The following is a 12508-nucleotide window of genomic DNA, read 5'->3' on the forward strand; positions in this document are numbered from 1 at the left end:
GCGCTGCCGCCCTCCGTGCTAAAAAACCGTTGGGAGATGAGCGCCGGTGCCGGAGCGCCTGGTGGCCGGGGCGGGCGGGTGGCACCGCGGTGTTGCGAGGGCCACTTGCCCCCGGGGCTCTGCCCGCGGTGACACCAACCCTGCAGACTCGGGGTAAGCTTTGGGCCACCGCAGCGCTGAGACGAGAGGCGGCCCCCGCTCGCGGCTGCGAAGGGCTCGGTACGCAACGACGCTCAATCTCCACCGGTCTTTGCCTAATTCCCTGGGATCCAGGGTGGGAGCCGGCCCGGGAACCGCGGCCGCCTTGCCCAAGGGCTGCGGAGCGGCGCTGAACTGCCCTCGCCGCCGCCTCGACGGTCGGACGGCTCCGGCCGCCGCCGCGTTCAGCCCAGGCGGGACGTGCCGCCCTTTCGCCGTCCTGCCCTCCGCGGTATGCCTGGGGAGCCCGAGCACTCGGCGAGGCGCAGGGACGGGAGGGAAAAAAAGCCACCCGAGGTGTCCCGCCTCTTGCGGGACAAAAATAAATAAAAAAAAATAATAATAATATAAATAAATAAAACCCTCTCACTGATGAAGAGCTATGAGCGCGGCTGCTGACCAGGAGCCACGGTTTGACACCACCCCCCCTCACATCCCCGCGCACACACATATACACAGGTTTGTGGGGATTTTTGCCAAAGATGCGTAACTCCCGTCATATTTGCAGAAGGCAAAGCTCGGCAATGCAAATTTGTAACAGGGACTGTCGGAGAGCTGGCTGCCTCCCTCCTGGCCCCGGCGGGCCGGTGCTCCCCGCCGCAGCACCGCTCGCCTGGCCGACTCTCGGGCAGGAAAGCGCGCAGCAGCCCAGCACCGGCCTGGCAGCGTGCGCGGAAGGGCAGCAGAGGCGGGGGTTTGGGAGGGGATTTAACTCTTCTTAGATGTCATACTTTAATGGGGATGGAAAATGTGAATTTTCTGTGCATTCCAGGAACAATTCCTTGGGGTGGTGACCTTTAGCACCGATTCTCTTAAGAGACTAAAGTAGTCGAGTGTTTATCTGGATGACTGAAAGCTTTCCCTGGTGGAGGTTTATGGAAGTGTTAAAGGGGGCGGATAACACGGGCTTTGGAGGCGCTTGTCCAATGATCTGGAGGGGCTTGGAGAGCAGATCTCAGCTGGCAGACATTTAAATGGGAGACAGCTCGGCGCTGCTGCAATTTGTAGGCAGGATCCGAGACTCTCTCTCTATGGACTCCCGGGCAGCTCCGGGCTCCCACGCCACCCGCTCCGCCTAGTGACCCGCCGGGCAGAGCTCCACAGAGCCCCGGGCCCTGCCGAGGAGCCGCCGCCACCGAGCCGGGCCCCGCCGCGGAGCCGCCACCACCGCGCAGGTGAGCCGGGACGCGCTGCCCTGCGCGCACGCACAGCGGGGGAGCAAACGGGGCCGCAAACGGGGCCGGCAACTGCGGAGTTCGGCCGGTCTCTGTGGGAGGCAAAATTTTAATCCGTCCTACCTTCTCGGAGAGGGAAGGGGAGGAGTCGTTCGTCAGTGTCTAGCAAAACTCCGGGCGCCTCGGCTTTGCAGAGGGTGACACCCGTCCCTCCCGTCCGCGGGAGCGAGGCGGACACCGACATTTCCGCTGCAGTGCTGGGGATTAGGGCGCCGTTACATCCGTGTCCCCTGACAAGCACAGGGATTGCAAAAGCTCTGTTAGCTCTGCTTCTCATCTCCGCCTACAGCATCACTCCCGACAAATTGGATTCGGCGCCCACCCGACACACGGCAAAATCCCGGCCCGGCCTCTGCGTGGAGCGGGGCGGGGGCAGATCCCCAGGTGCCCCGTCGCCTCCCGTCCTGTCCCGCCGGGCTGCCTCCAGGAGACCTCTAAGCCCCCGGCTCTGCCCCGGCCGCCTTTGCAAACCTCTGCTCCTTCCGGAGAGCGTGACCTGAGCCTACAGGAGCTCCCCGCGGGGGCTGTGCCGCCCCGGGGACTCGGTGTGTGCCGGTGGGGTCGGGCGACGCGGCGCGGGGGGTCTGCACCAAAGAAGGGTCTGCACCGGCGGCACGCGCGCACCGCGCGTCCTGGGGCGCCGTCGGGCAGGACGGGACCGCGGCTCCGCCGCTGCGCTCGGCGGCTCTCCGCCTTCCCCTGCGCCTTCCCCTCCGCCACCTCCCCGCCCTGCCCTCCCACCTGACTCGGAGCCCGAGGGTTTTTGCCGCGCCGACGGCTCCGGGCATCCGTCGGCCACCGCTCCCCCTCCCCACGCTGACAGGCCCGAGGCTCATCTCGGCCTGGCCGGAGCGGCCGGAGCCCTCCCCGCAGCGCGCCGGCCTGGTGCGGTCCCCGCTCCTCTCGGCCCCGGGCTAACCTGGCGCTGGGCTTTTTCCTCCGGGAGGATACTTCTTCACTCGCCCCGTCCGTTTTAATGCCATCCTCCGAGGGCTCGGGAGTCACCTCTACGGAGCCCGTCCTCCGCTGGGTAAGCCTAGACGGCGGCCGCCTAACGGGCGGAGACCCGGGTGGTGTCTCCAGCCGCCACGAGAAGCGTCCGCGACCGCAGGGAGCCGGGCCGAGCCTCTCCCGGCTGAGCTGAGCCATGCCAAACCGAGCCGAAGGCTTCTCCTCCTCGACGGCGCTCCCACGCTGAGCTCAGTGACCCCCCTCTTACCCCGGCGGGTTGGGCGGTGCGGCGGCACCGTCCAGTCCCGGGCGGGGCCCTCGTGTCCGGTGCGAGGCCACGGCGGCGGGCCGCTGTCCTCAGCCGTCCCGGCCGTCTGCAGCGGCTTCGCTCCTGGTGTCCCGCTCGTGGCTCCTCTCGGTGAAAGGCTCGCGAGTGAAGCCTGTTTCGCTCGTAGGGGCTGAGACCCAGTGCTGGGGAGACCCCTTTTTGCACAGACACGAACGTGCGTTGGGCTCGCCCTGTCAGCTGGAAGGGGTTTAGCCACCCCTTTGGTGAGAGGCACGGAGCTGTTAGGATGCAGCGCCAGGGACCACCCGCCGCAGCCGCTCCGAGCCCAGCCCGGGGAGCGAGAGAGCAGCTGCTCCCCTCCTGCGCGTCCTCACCTAGAGGAAACCCCGGAGTGATCGGCTAGCGGGCGTGGAGACTTGTGTGTCGGATTTAAAGCGCGCCGGGAGCTTTCTGCTCCTCTTTCGGATTCGGCCCAGTCTGTGCTAAAGCATTCAGTTTTCCTTTCGGCGATGCCACCCAGAAACGCGTAGATTCTCCTCAAGACTTTCTCCTTTCAGCACGCGTGGCTGTGCGCAGGAGAACACTGTCCTGGTGGGCCCAGGGCTCCATGAGCAAATCCGTGTGGAGGGAGCTTCGCTCTGGTGAGCGGAGCTGTCAGGCTGCATGGGCGTCCGCAAGAGAGTCTATTTCGGGTTTGGTACCAGCCATGCCCACCATGATGTTCGCCTTCCGTGTGGTCCCCAGAATGTCCTACAGAGCAACGCCTTCGGAAAGGGGAGTTTCAAAGTTGGTTTTTCTTTTTTCCCCTTTTTTTCTTTTTTTTGTATTGTTGCCTACACTTGTGACGTTTCTCAAAAAAAGGCATCTCCATGACTCACAAGAAGTAATAACCTGAAATGTAAATGTACCCAGATTCTACCAGAGATGTTAGTTTTGCTGTCTTGATCTCAGGGGAAAAGAAAAGGTCTCTGGGAACTGCCATTGCAATGCCTTTTTGCATATTTAAAAATACAGATCTTTGAACTATGAAAACATTACATAAGACAATTTCTGTAATTCATATATAATAAGCCAGGCATAAAATTATTTCAATCCTTTGGGACATAAACCACTTCAATTTTCTCAGTACTCAAGGGTTGTGTTTTGCCTCTTTCTTTGGCTGATATTTGAAGCCCACCAAACACATGTATTTTTTTTAGGCCTTTGTCAGATTATTTTTCATGTTTTCAGTGAAGTGCATGAGTCCATGGCTCATCATAATATTTTCCTAGTAAATGTGGTTCACAGATTAAATTACAGGCCTGCTGACGTCTGTGAGAATTTTGCTGTATGTTTCAACAGAACCAGGATTTCATCCAGTTCTTTTGAACAAGTTGCTGTGTGCTAAAACTTTCACTAATAATTTTCTGACTCTGCCTGGGAACTCATAAGGAAATTCTGCTTATGAACTGACACATGGAGATCTTTAATTTATAGCAGAAAACATATGAACGAAGAAAATACAGCTTAATTGTATGAAATAATAAACCTGAAAGCATTTACGCTTCTCTAGAAACAGTTGCTAGTCTTAATCCACCAGATTTCTAATCTGTTTTAGATGATGAGATCCCAGGCTCTAGATAAACCACATATGAGGTGATATGAATGTTAGGGCCCAATTCTGCTCCTGTTTGAAGTTAGCAATAAAACTTCTCTTGGCTTTAGGACTAAGAACTTACAGATGAACAGTAGAACTCATCTTAGCAGTCAAATACGGAAAAAACAGGTTTTTGAAGTATTTTGTTACTTTAAAAAAAAAGTAATTAATTCTATCAGATCTCTCTGAACAAAATAAGTGGGAATTGACCATTTTGGTTATAGTCATCTGTTTGTTCAAAGGCTTCTCAAATGGATCCTCAAAAGGATTTCTGGCTATGCCAGTGTAACAGCCAGTATCAGGTACTGAAAATTTTGCAGAAATTGGAATATAAGCTTTTACAGCCTGATTCCTCACAGCTCCTACCCAAGCTCCAGAGTTATTACTTCTGCAGAGCTATGGCTGTGACAAGGGAAAAAAACATTGTGTTATGGAGAAATTTCTTTCTGGTAGAACTCTGGGTATGGTAACACTGATTTAGCTACCTGTACTCTTCCACATTCTATTTTTTTTTTTTCAGTAATAAAAACCTGTTAAGGAAACACTCATAAACACTAATTCATAGATGGATGGACCACTCTAGTTCCTAATGTAAGCAAACAGAAATGTCATCATCTCTCACAAGCAAATGGCTTGCCTTGGGACCAGAGGTGGTGCTGAGTGGCTGCTTTCCTTGCTCAGGCATACCCCCTCATTCTCCTTTGTATTTTGCATTTTTTAAAAATAATCTTTTTCTTTTTTTTGTTAATAAATGTTTAATAAGTTACTGTAAAAAGGTCCTTGAGCTGCTGTGGGGGTCATGAAGCTCACACAACCTCTTTGGTGGGTCTATGTTTAAACTCTATTTGTCCCTAAATGATTGGTTTATTTGTACTTTTAGATGTGTGTTTTGGAAGCGACCATAACGAATCTTTCTGCTGAGTTGCTAATTTCCATTTGAATCACAGTCTCTTTAGTGAGCATGTGATATTGCTTCCACCTTTAAGGCTGGAAACCAACTCAGTGAAAAATTGCCTCCTGAAATTTAGGATTATACTGAAACACATGCTTGCATTTCCTTAGGGTTAAGCACATGCTTATTAATCATGCATGAATCTGCGATACATATAGTACAACAGTAAACATTACCATCAAATTTCCCCCAAATTCCTATCTCAAAGTACACCTCATTTTCCCATGATCAGACCTTACTGTGTCATCAACTGCACATTTGGCGGGGGGAGGAGAGGGCTGAGAGAGAAAGGTGAAACAATGTGGAGGTCATCAGTTTTAGAAATAAAAGTAGTCCAGGAATATGGTTGTTGGTGGAACTTCAACTCAGTTATGGGACACTAAACAAACACCTGAAGTTTGCTGGCACTGCTTATAAACTAGCAATCTATTTTCAATTGCATGCAATAACTTTTTTTCTTTTTTCTTTTAAGGCTCTGGCACCATGTTGAGCATGTCAAGTAAATAAAATGCATATTAAAATACTGTCTAAATACAGCATGAGTATGCAGGCGCTGGGGAAATAGGAACAGTTTAGGAAGGAGTCATTCTGATCTCTTGAGGAAATAGGCAGTGGTTTATAACTTAAGACAATATTTTAAAGAGAAAATTAAATTTCAAAAGATGTATGTTTAAAGAACATTCAGGTTGCAATAGAAATAGGGAAAGAAAACAAATGTGAAGTCCAAGCTGACACTTGAAATTGTGCTGCACTAGTCTTCTATTAGAATTCCCAATTTATTTTTTTTTTTTTGTTCTATTTCAGAGCCTTAAGGTTATTAGAATTGCATGTTTCATTTAGATATTAAAAGCAGCCCTTCCAAGTTGTCCGTTGGAGTCACCAACAGTGTCATTCTTCTACCCCTTGCTTGAAGCCTGAAGTTTCTGCCAAACATAGGACATACTGGTACAGAAACATAAATGAATAAAACAAAATCATGTATTTACCATACATATTATAAACTCTAGGTGCTCTAACAATCTGTAGACAAACACTTAAAATATTAAATCCACAAGCAAATCTCTGAATACATTGGAAACACCCTATGATACTCTTCCACTCCAGTAATTCCTTTCCCAGTCCATTCGGTGAGACATGCTTTTTGAACAGCATAATGTAACATACATTTTCTCCATATGGCTGGAAAGACTAGTAATTGAGAATTTAACAGGTATCTTTTATAGCAAATAGTACTTAGCCTGAGCCTCTGCTGAGTCTCTAGGTGGCCCTTACAGCATTGGCATTTGGCTGCTTTCCTGCCTAGTTGTGTGGTCTTGGGCAGAGCTGGTAAAGCCGTCCAGCATGGTGCCCTTGGTTTCCCATGTTTCTTGGGTAGTAGCACAAGCAGGACTCTTCAGTTCAAACACTAATTTGCCCCTTACTGATAAAACAAGCCAAATAAGGGGTCCAACTGCAGCACTCCAAGCAGGTAGAAGACATCCCAAACTTCCTCAGTTGTTTGGGGTTTTTTTCATTCATTCGTTTGTTTTTCTATATATATATTTTTCATAATTCTTTCCCTTTTTAATGCATGTGCCTCTTGGCAGTTCTCCTTTTTTACCGTTTTTTTTGCAAGCAGTCGCTCATTTCTCATGGCTTTTTCCAAGCTCCCACTGGGAGGGTTCCCTGCAAGCTTTTTTCCCTGATCTGTTTGTCTTACTTGCCACAACCCCGGCTTTCCAGAACAACGTGGAAGCCATGGCACTTCTGGAAGGGGGAAGAATGTGACAGGTGATGAGTTATTTGCTGACTGGTTGGTGTCTAACTGAGCAGCCAAAAGAACTCAGAGCTTTGGGAAGCAGCAGAAATGGTGGAATAAGGGAGGAAAGAAAGGCTGTTCCTATGCTATTAATTAGGTTTGGAGCAGGGGTGCATTTTTAAGAACCTCATAGTCTCCACTTACTGCACTTTCTGAAGTGGGTTTTTTTGGGTACACAAACTACATGATAATTAGTGTCATATATGAAATTCTGTTGTCCTCATATGATCCTTTCAATATCTTGCTAAATATAATGAATAAAATTCAGAGATCTGAAAAATTCTTAACACTGTGACTACATCTGTATAATTTCTGTCAAGAATTCAGAGTAATGTGCGAGAATTTGTGTAATTTGAAATTATAGATGCATCTCTTCTAACATACACCTACATATTCTTTAATGTTAGTTGCCTCTCTTGTTGCATATCTCTTACCTTAAGCAGCATTACACACAGACACACTGGACTGTTTCAGGGGTGCAGCATGACTGAGCTGGGGATGCTGTAATTCAGACAACAGGTGGATATAGGAGGCACATTATATTCTGGGTGTATATTATGCAAGAAGCCGTACAAAGCTTCTGAGACTGACTGAGGAACACATAGCTAGACTAGATCTCCTGAGTCAAAGAGTTTAGTTCTCTGGTATTGTAGATAGCTGTGTCATACAAATCCTTGTGTGGCATAAATCTGTTCTTCCACCAATGTTAAGTTAGGAGTAACCTTCCTAATGTCAATGAGGTATAAGAAGAGAATGAGAGCTCTTAACTAGGGTAATATACATGGAGAAAAGAGATGGAAAAAGATGCATGCTACACAAAATAAAATTCTCTTTAGACTTGCTTTAGCCTCTGACTTTCAATCACTGTATATGAAAGCTTTTATCACTTGGTAATTTGGAAATAGCTTTCTAGCTGGTAAAAGATAAATGCTTATCTTTTATAAATGTGTGTTTGCACACACCACCACCCCTCCCCCATTTCTTTTGTGGAACTGAAAATATACTGCATACCTGGCTTCTGTTGATGCCTGAAATCCACAACTGTGCTTTATTCCCTCAACTTCCTCCATATAGGATGGTCCGCACACTGTACGCCATCGGTGCTGTGTTTCTTCTGATGGGATTTCTGCTACCGGCAGCAGAAGGGAGAAAGAGGAATCGTGGATCTCAAGGTGCTATCCCTCCTCCTGACAAAGATCAGCCCAATGATTCAGAGCAAATACAGACACAGCAGCAGTCGGGTTCTAGGCATCGAGAACGAGGAAAAGGCACTTCCATGCCTGCAGAAGAGGTGCTGGAGTCTAGTCAGGAGGCATTGCACATCACTGAGCGCAAATACCTGAAACGGGATTGGTGTAAAACTCAACCCCTCAAACAAACTATCCATGAAGAAGGCTGCAACAGTCGTACCATTATTAACAGGTTCTGCTATGGCCAGTGCAATTCCTTCTACATCCCCAGGCATGTCCGTAAAGAAGAAGGCTCCTTCCAATCTTGTTCCTTCTGCAAGCCCAAGAAATTCACCACCATGACTGTTACACTCAATTGCCCTGAGCTTCAGCCCCCAAGAAAGAAGAAAAGAATCACCCGAGTTAAGGAATGCCGGTGTATATCTATTGACTTGGACTAAACTGAGACAAATGTAGCGATTGCACTCTGACTGTATGCAATCATTGCCAGTGCAAGAGTGAGCGGCATGTACTAGCATGCCTTCAGGGCTGGGCAAAACTGAAAGGAACCTAGCAAATTACCTAAAACAAGTGAAAAACCACAAAAAATAGAGAAAAAAATATCAGTGTAAAGAAAGGGCATGCATGTGTGTGTTTGTGTGTAAGAAAGAAAATGGATGTGTGCAAGCAAATATGTGAATGTTCACTACAACAAAAAAAAATTACCAGAGGTAGAAAATATTAAAAAAATCTATTTACCTGCAGTCATGAATTAGGTTTCCTAGTGTATATTCACATTTTGGACGCTTGCTGGGAAAGTGGAGCTGTGGCTTTTGCTAATGTTCATCTGCCGTGCTATTTGCTTTTACTGTATTAAGAGAAACATCAAAGTGAGAGGACAATATATTTAAAAGCATAAATCTATTCTTACATACAAAGTAGGCAAGAAATAGTTTAGGGCGTAACAAAACCATCACTGAAAATAGCAGCTGTATCAAGAGTTTGTAACATGCTTCTTCAAAAAAAGAGCCGTAATCCAAAAGCCATGTCTGGAGAACAATGGGGGATGTGGGAGTGTTGAAAAGTCACTATAGGTGGATGGAAAACAGAGCTACAGCAAGTTAGGAAGCAAAAGGCCAAAGTAAGTAGATGGGGACAGTACAAAAGGGAGTAGAAAAAGGAAAGATACCTAAATAGGAATACACAGAGGAAGAGATAGTCTTATGTTTATGTTTTGCTTTAATTTATATACCTAGTCATATATTACATAAATTAAAGAGAAACTATATACTAGGCTATAAATATACTTCTGAATTCTAATGGCTCTCTAAATCAGTCAAAACCCATTCTTGTGCCACTAGATCCATTTGATATCTTGTATTTCTGATATCAGTTATTCTTCATATCTACATATATATATATGCAGTATCTTTTAGTCATGGGTATCTATACGTACATACAACGAGTATGCATACTCCATTGTGTGTAACCGAACTCTCTCCTCTTTTTCATACACATACATAAAAAACATACATAAACCACAGCACAAAAATCTTGCTAACCAAGATCAAGTACAGAATGGCAGTAATTTAGTACATAAAGAGCAAAGCAAAAATTAAAACAAGCATCATGTGACTGCAAATGCAGTAACCACACAAGAGACAAAAGACACGACATTCATGACTAGTAAACGTTGCATTGTTATTGTTATTTTAGCTTTGCCACAGGCATGCAGTTTGTTGGAAAAGAGATGCAGAACTTTGCCAGCAATAATCCTCTTTTTATATCTTTTACCACAGATTTGCATTCAAATTGAATTTGGACTAAGTAAAGAGAATTTCTTGAAAATTAAGGGCTAACTGCCCCTCTCATTTGAGGGGAAAAAAACAGAAAAGGGGACACAATACTTCCAACAGCTCGATCAATCTCACCTGTGAGGTTATCCTGTCTTCTCTTTCCTTCAGGATTAGAAGCTTAAACTTGATGAGGGCTGTAGGTTTTGGCAAGAGCACAGAAGGTCCTGCAAAAGATGTTGGTTTAGTGAGGTGAACCCTGGGCCTTTGAACTCAAGAGGCATGTTGCCCTTGCTTTCCTGGGCACTTGATGAGAAGCCTGGGGGGTGCCTTACTGGCCGCGTCTCTAACCACATGGTATGAGTGCAAACTGCTCATGCTGTCCTGTGTGCTGGCTTTGCAAGGGCACTCTCCAGCTAGGTGCTGAAGAGGTCACAGGGTGCTGCACACCTTCCTGCCCATGCCGGTACTGGTGCCTGTGCCTGCGGGGCCCCAACAGTGAGTCCTGCCTGGTAGGGTACCGAAGGAAAGGCATGTTCCTATGCCAGTCAGTACCAGGCCTGAAAGCAACCCTGACATTATCACGGATGAGAGTGAAATGGGAATTAGGTCCACATTAATTGTCTGATGGCACTCGAATAGTCCAGGACTCAGTTTCCCCAGTCGGCAGCAATATTCTCTAGTATCCACTGTCAGGGTAACTGTCCGTTCACACCAGATGCCTCTCAACCACAAGGTGATTATCTTGACACCATTTCTGTCCACTGAATGCTAAGGAAGAAAATTCTGCTCTTACTAATATGCCCAAAGGGAAAAATATACAGTAAGTGGCATGTCACAGATGCATCCCGAGTGACCTCATTATATTAGATGCTCCAGCTGTTACACAGTGCATCACACAGTTATTGGCAATATCCTGCATCTCTGCAATTAATATATTTTTATTGTAAAATCCACTGCTGTGAGGTCTGCATTTGTAAGACTAAGAGATTGCAACTCATTGATTGATATTATCAAAATGCATTTCATCTGGTGTATTCTCACTCAGCAGGTTTGACACATTTCTTTATGGATTTTAAAATCCAGTTTTAAAATCTGGAATTATTGGAGGTAGATTTCCACTGTGTGGAATGTGAATAGTTAAACAGAAAGATATGGCTATTTAATGTTATTATTAATACAAATCTTCTTTCACTGATAACAGGCAGGGGTTGTTTTCACTTAAATTACCTTTTCGAGTTGGTTTGCAGGGGAAAGGGTCAATCCCAGTTGTTGATGAAAGTTTCATTGCTGAAAGTTTTGTGCTAGCTAGAGTTTCTGTTCAAGAAATGGGAACAGCTTAAGAATGAATTTTTCCCTTCATATGAAGTTGACAGCAAAACTCCCATTCTCTTTTACAGTGACCACTATGTCCCTAAACCCTTAGCCACTAAGCAAAGCTTCAGACATTACTTAGTCCTTTATTTAAGATTAGGCTAGCATTCTGAAGGAAAATTGATAGAAGTTTTAGAAACCTTTATGTTCCAAAACAGCTCGTGCATAGATCATGATGGAACTCCCCTTGAGGCAGATTCCCTTCCCCCAATATATAAATTTTATACAAAGAACTTCTATGAATTGCTAGTTATTGCCTGAGAGTAAGAAAGTTCTGCTAACTTACAATTATACAAGATATTTAATATCAACCATTTAAATGTCTGCTTTATTCTAAAAACAATGGACTATATAACCTAAGGCTGCAGTATTTTCATGCTCGGTCTCACAAAGCAAAACTTGGTTTAAAATGAAGTTTTAATTATTTTGTAACTGAATAGAATTGGAGTTTTTTCTTCCCAGCATTTTGTACATCATTTTAACTACTAGTAACAAATAAATAAAATATCTTCTCCAGCCCATGTCTATTGTTGTTTTTCTTTTTTTCATTTCCTCCTTAAGTTTCCAGCTCTTTCTGGATCTGTTGTGTTTTACTCTGACTTCTGTGGTTTCTTCTAATTATAAAAGGGCTTACATTATGACAATGAGACAGAGACAAGCTATGGCACCATCATTCAACACGGCTACTTCAATAAGTTTTTTAAATGAGATCTGTCACTTCCCCCTCACCCTTCCACAATTTATAGAAGGAAAATCTCAATCTTTACTCACACTTTTCCCTTTGTAAACCATATAGTGACAGTTCAAGATATAAATCACCCTCAAATTGTTGTAGTTAAAGTTGGAGTCAGCGTGCCTGCCTTACACCTTATCTCAGTTTTACGTCTAGCTAGCAGTTTACTCCCACTTTTAGAAAAAAGAGTAAGGAACACCTTTACAATACAGCACGTTACAAGCTGTAAAGAGGGACAGACATCAAGATATAGTTACAAAAGTGAACAGGAAGATTTGTCCCTGCTGGCAGCATTTAAGGAAGGTCAGGATTGAGGAAAGACTGCAGCCACAGAGAATAGGTTTCTTTGAACTTTCCTCCCCTGCAGTGGGAGATAGGCA

At 46.0% G+C, this 12508-nt stretch overlaps 1 protein-coding gene across 1 annotated transcript; it reads left to right on the forward strand.

The window, feature by feature from the left end:
* The first annotated feature begins 1165 nt into the window (after positions 1-1165).
* On the forward strand, positions 1166-8860 carry GREM1 (gremlin 1, DAN family BMP antagonist). The gene is made up of 2 exons (XM_030482349.1): positions 1166-1373; positions 8134-8860. The coding sequence occupies exon 2, from the start codon at positions 8135-8137 to the stop codon at positions 8687-8689; it is 555 nt and encodes a 184-aa protein (XP_030338209.1). The 5' UTR covers positions 1166-1373; position 8134; the 3' UTR covers positions 8690-8860.
* The last annotated feature ends 3648 nt before the right edge of the window (positions 8861-12508 follow it).

This window comes from Strigops habroptila, chromosome 4 (genome assembly GCF_004027225.2).
Source record: "Strigops habroptila isolate Jane chromosome 4, bStrHab1.2.pri, whole genome shotgun sequence".
NCBI classification, from domain to species: domain Eukaryota; kingdom Metazoa; phylum Chordata; class Aves; order Psittaciformes; family Psittacidae; genus Strigops; species Strigops habroptila.

Bases quoted from the DNA above. Each gene is read 5' to 3' on its own strand.
- GREM1 (XM_030482349.1), top strand. From the start codon at position 8,135: ATGGTCCGCACACTGTACGCCATCGGTGCTGTGTTTCTTCTGATGGGA.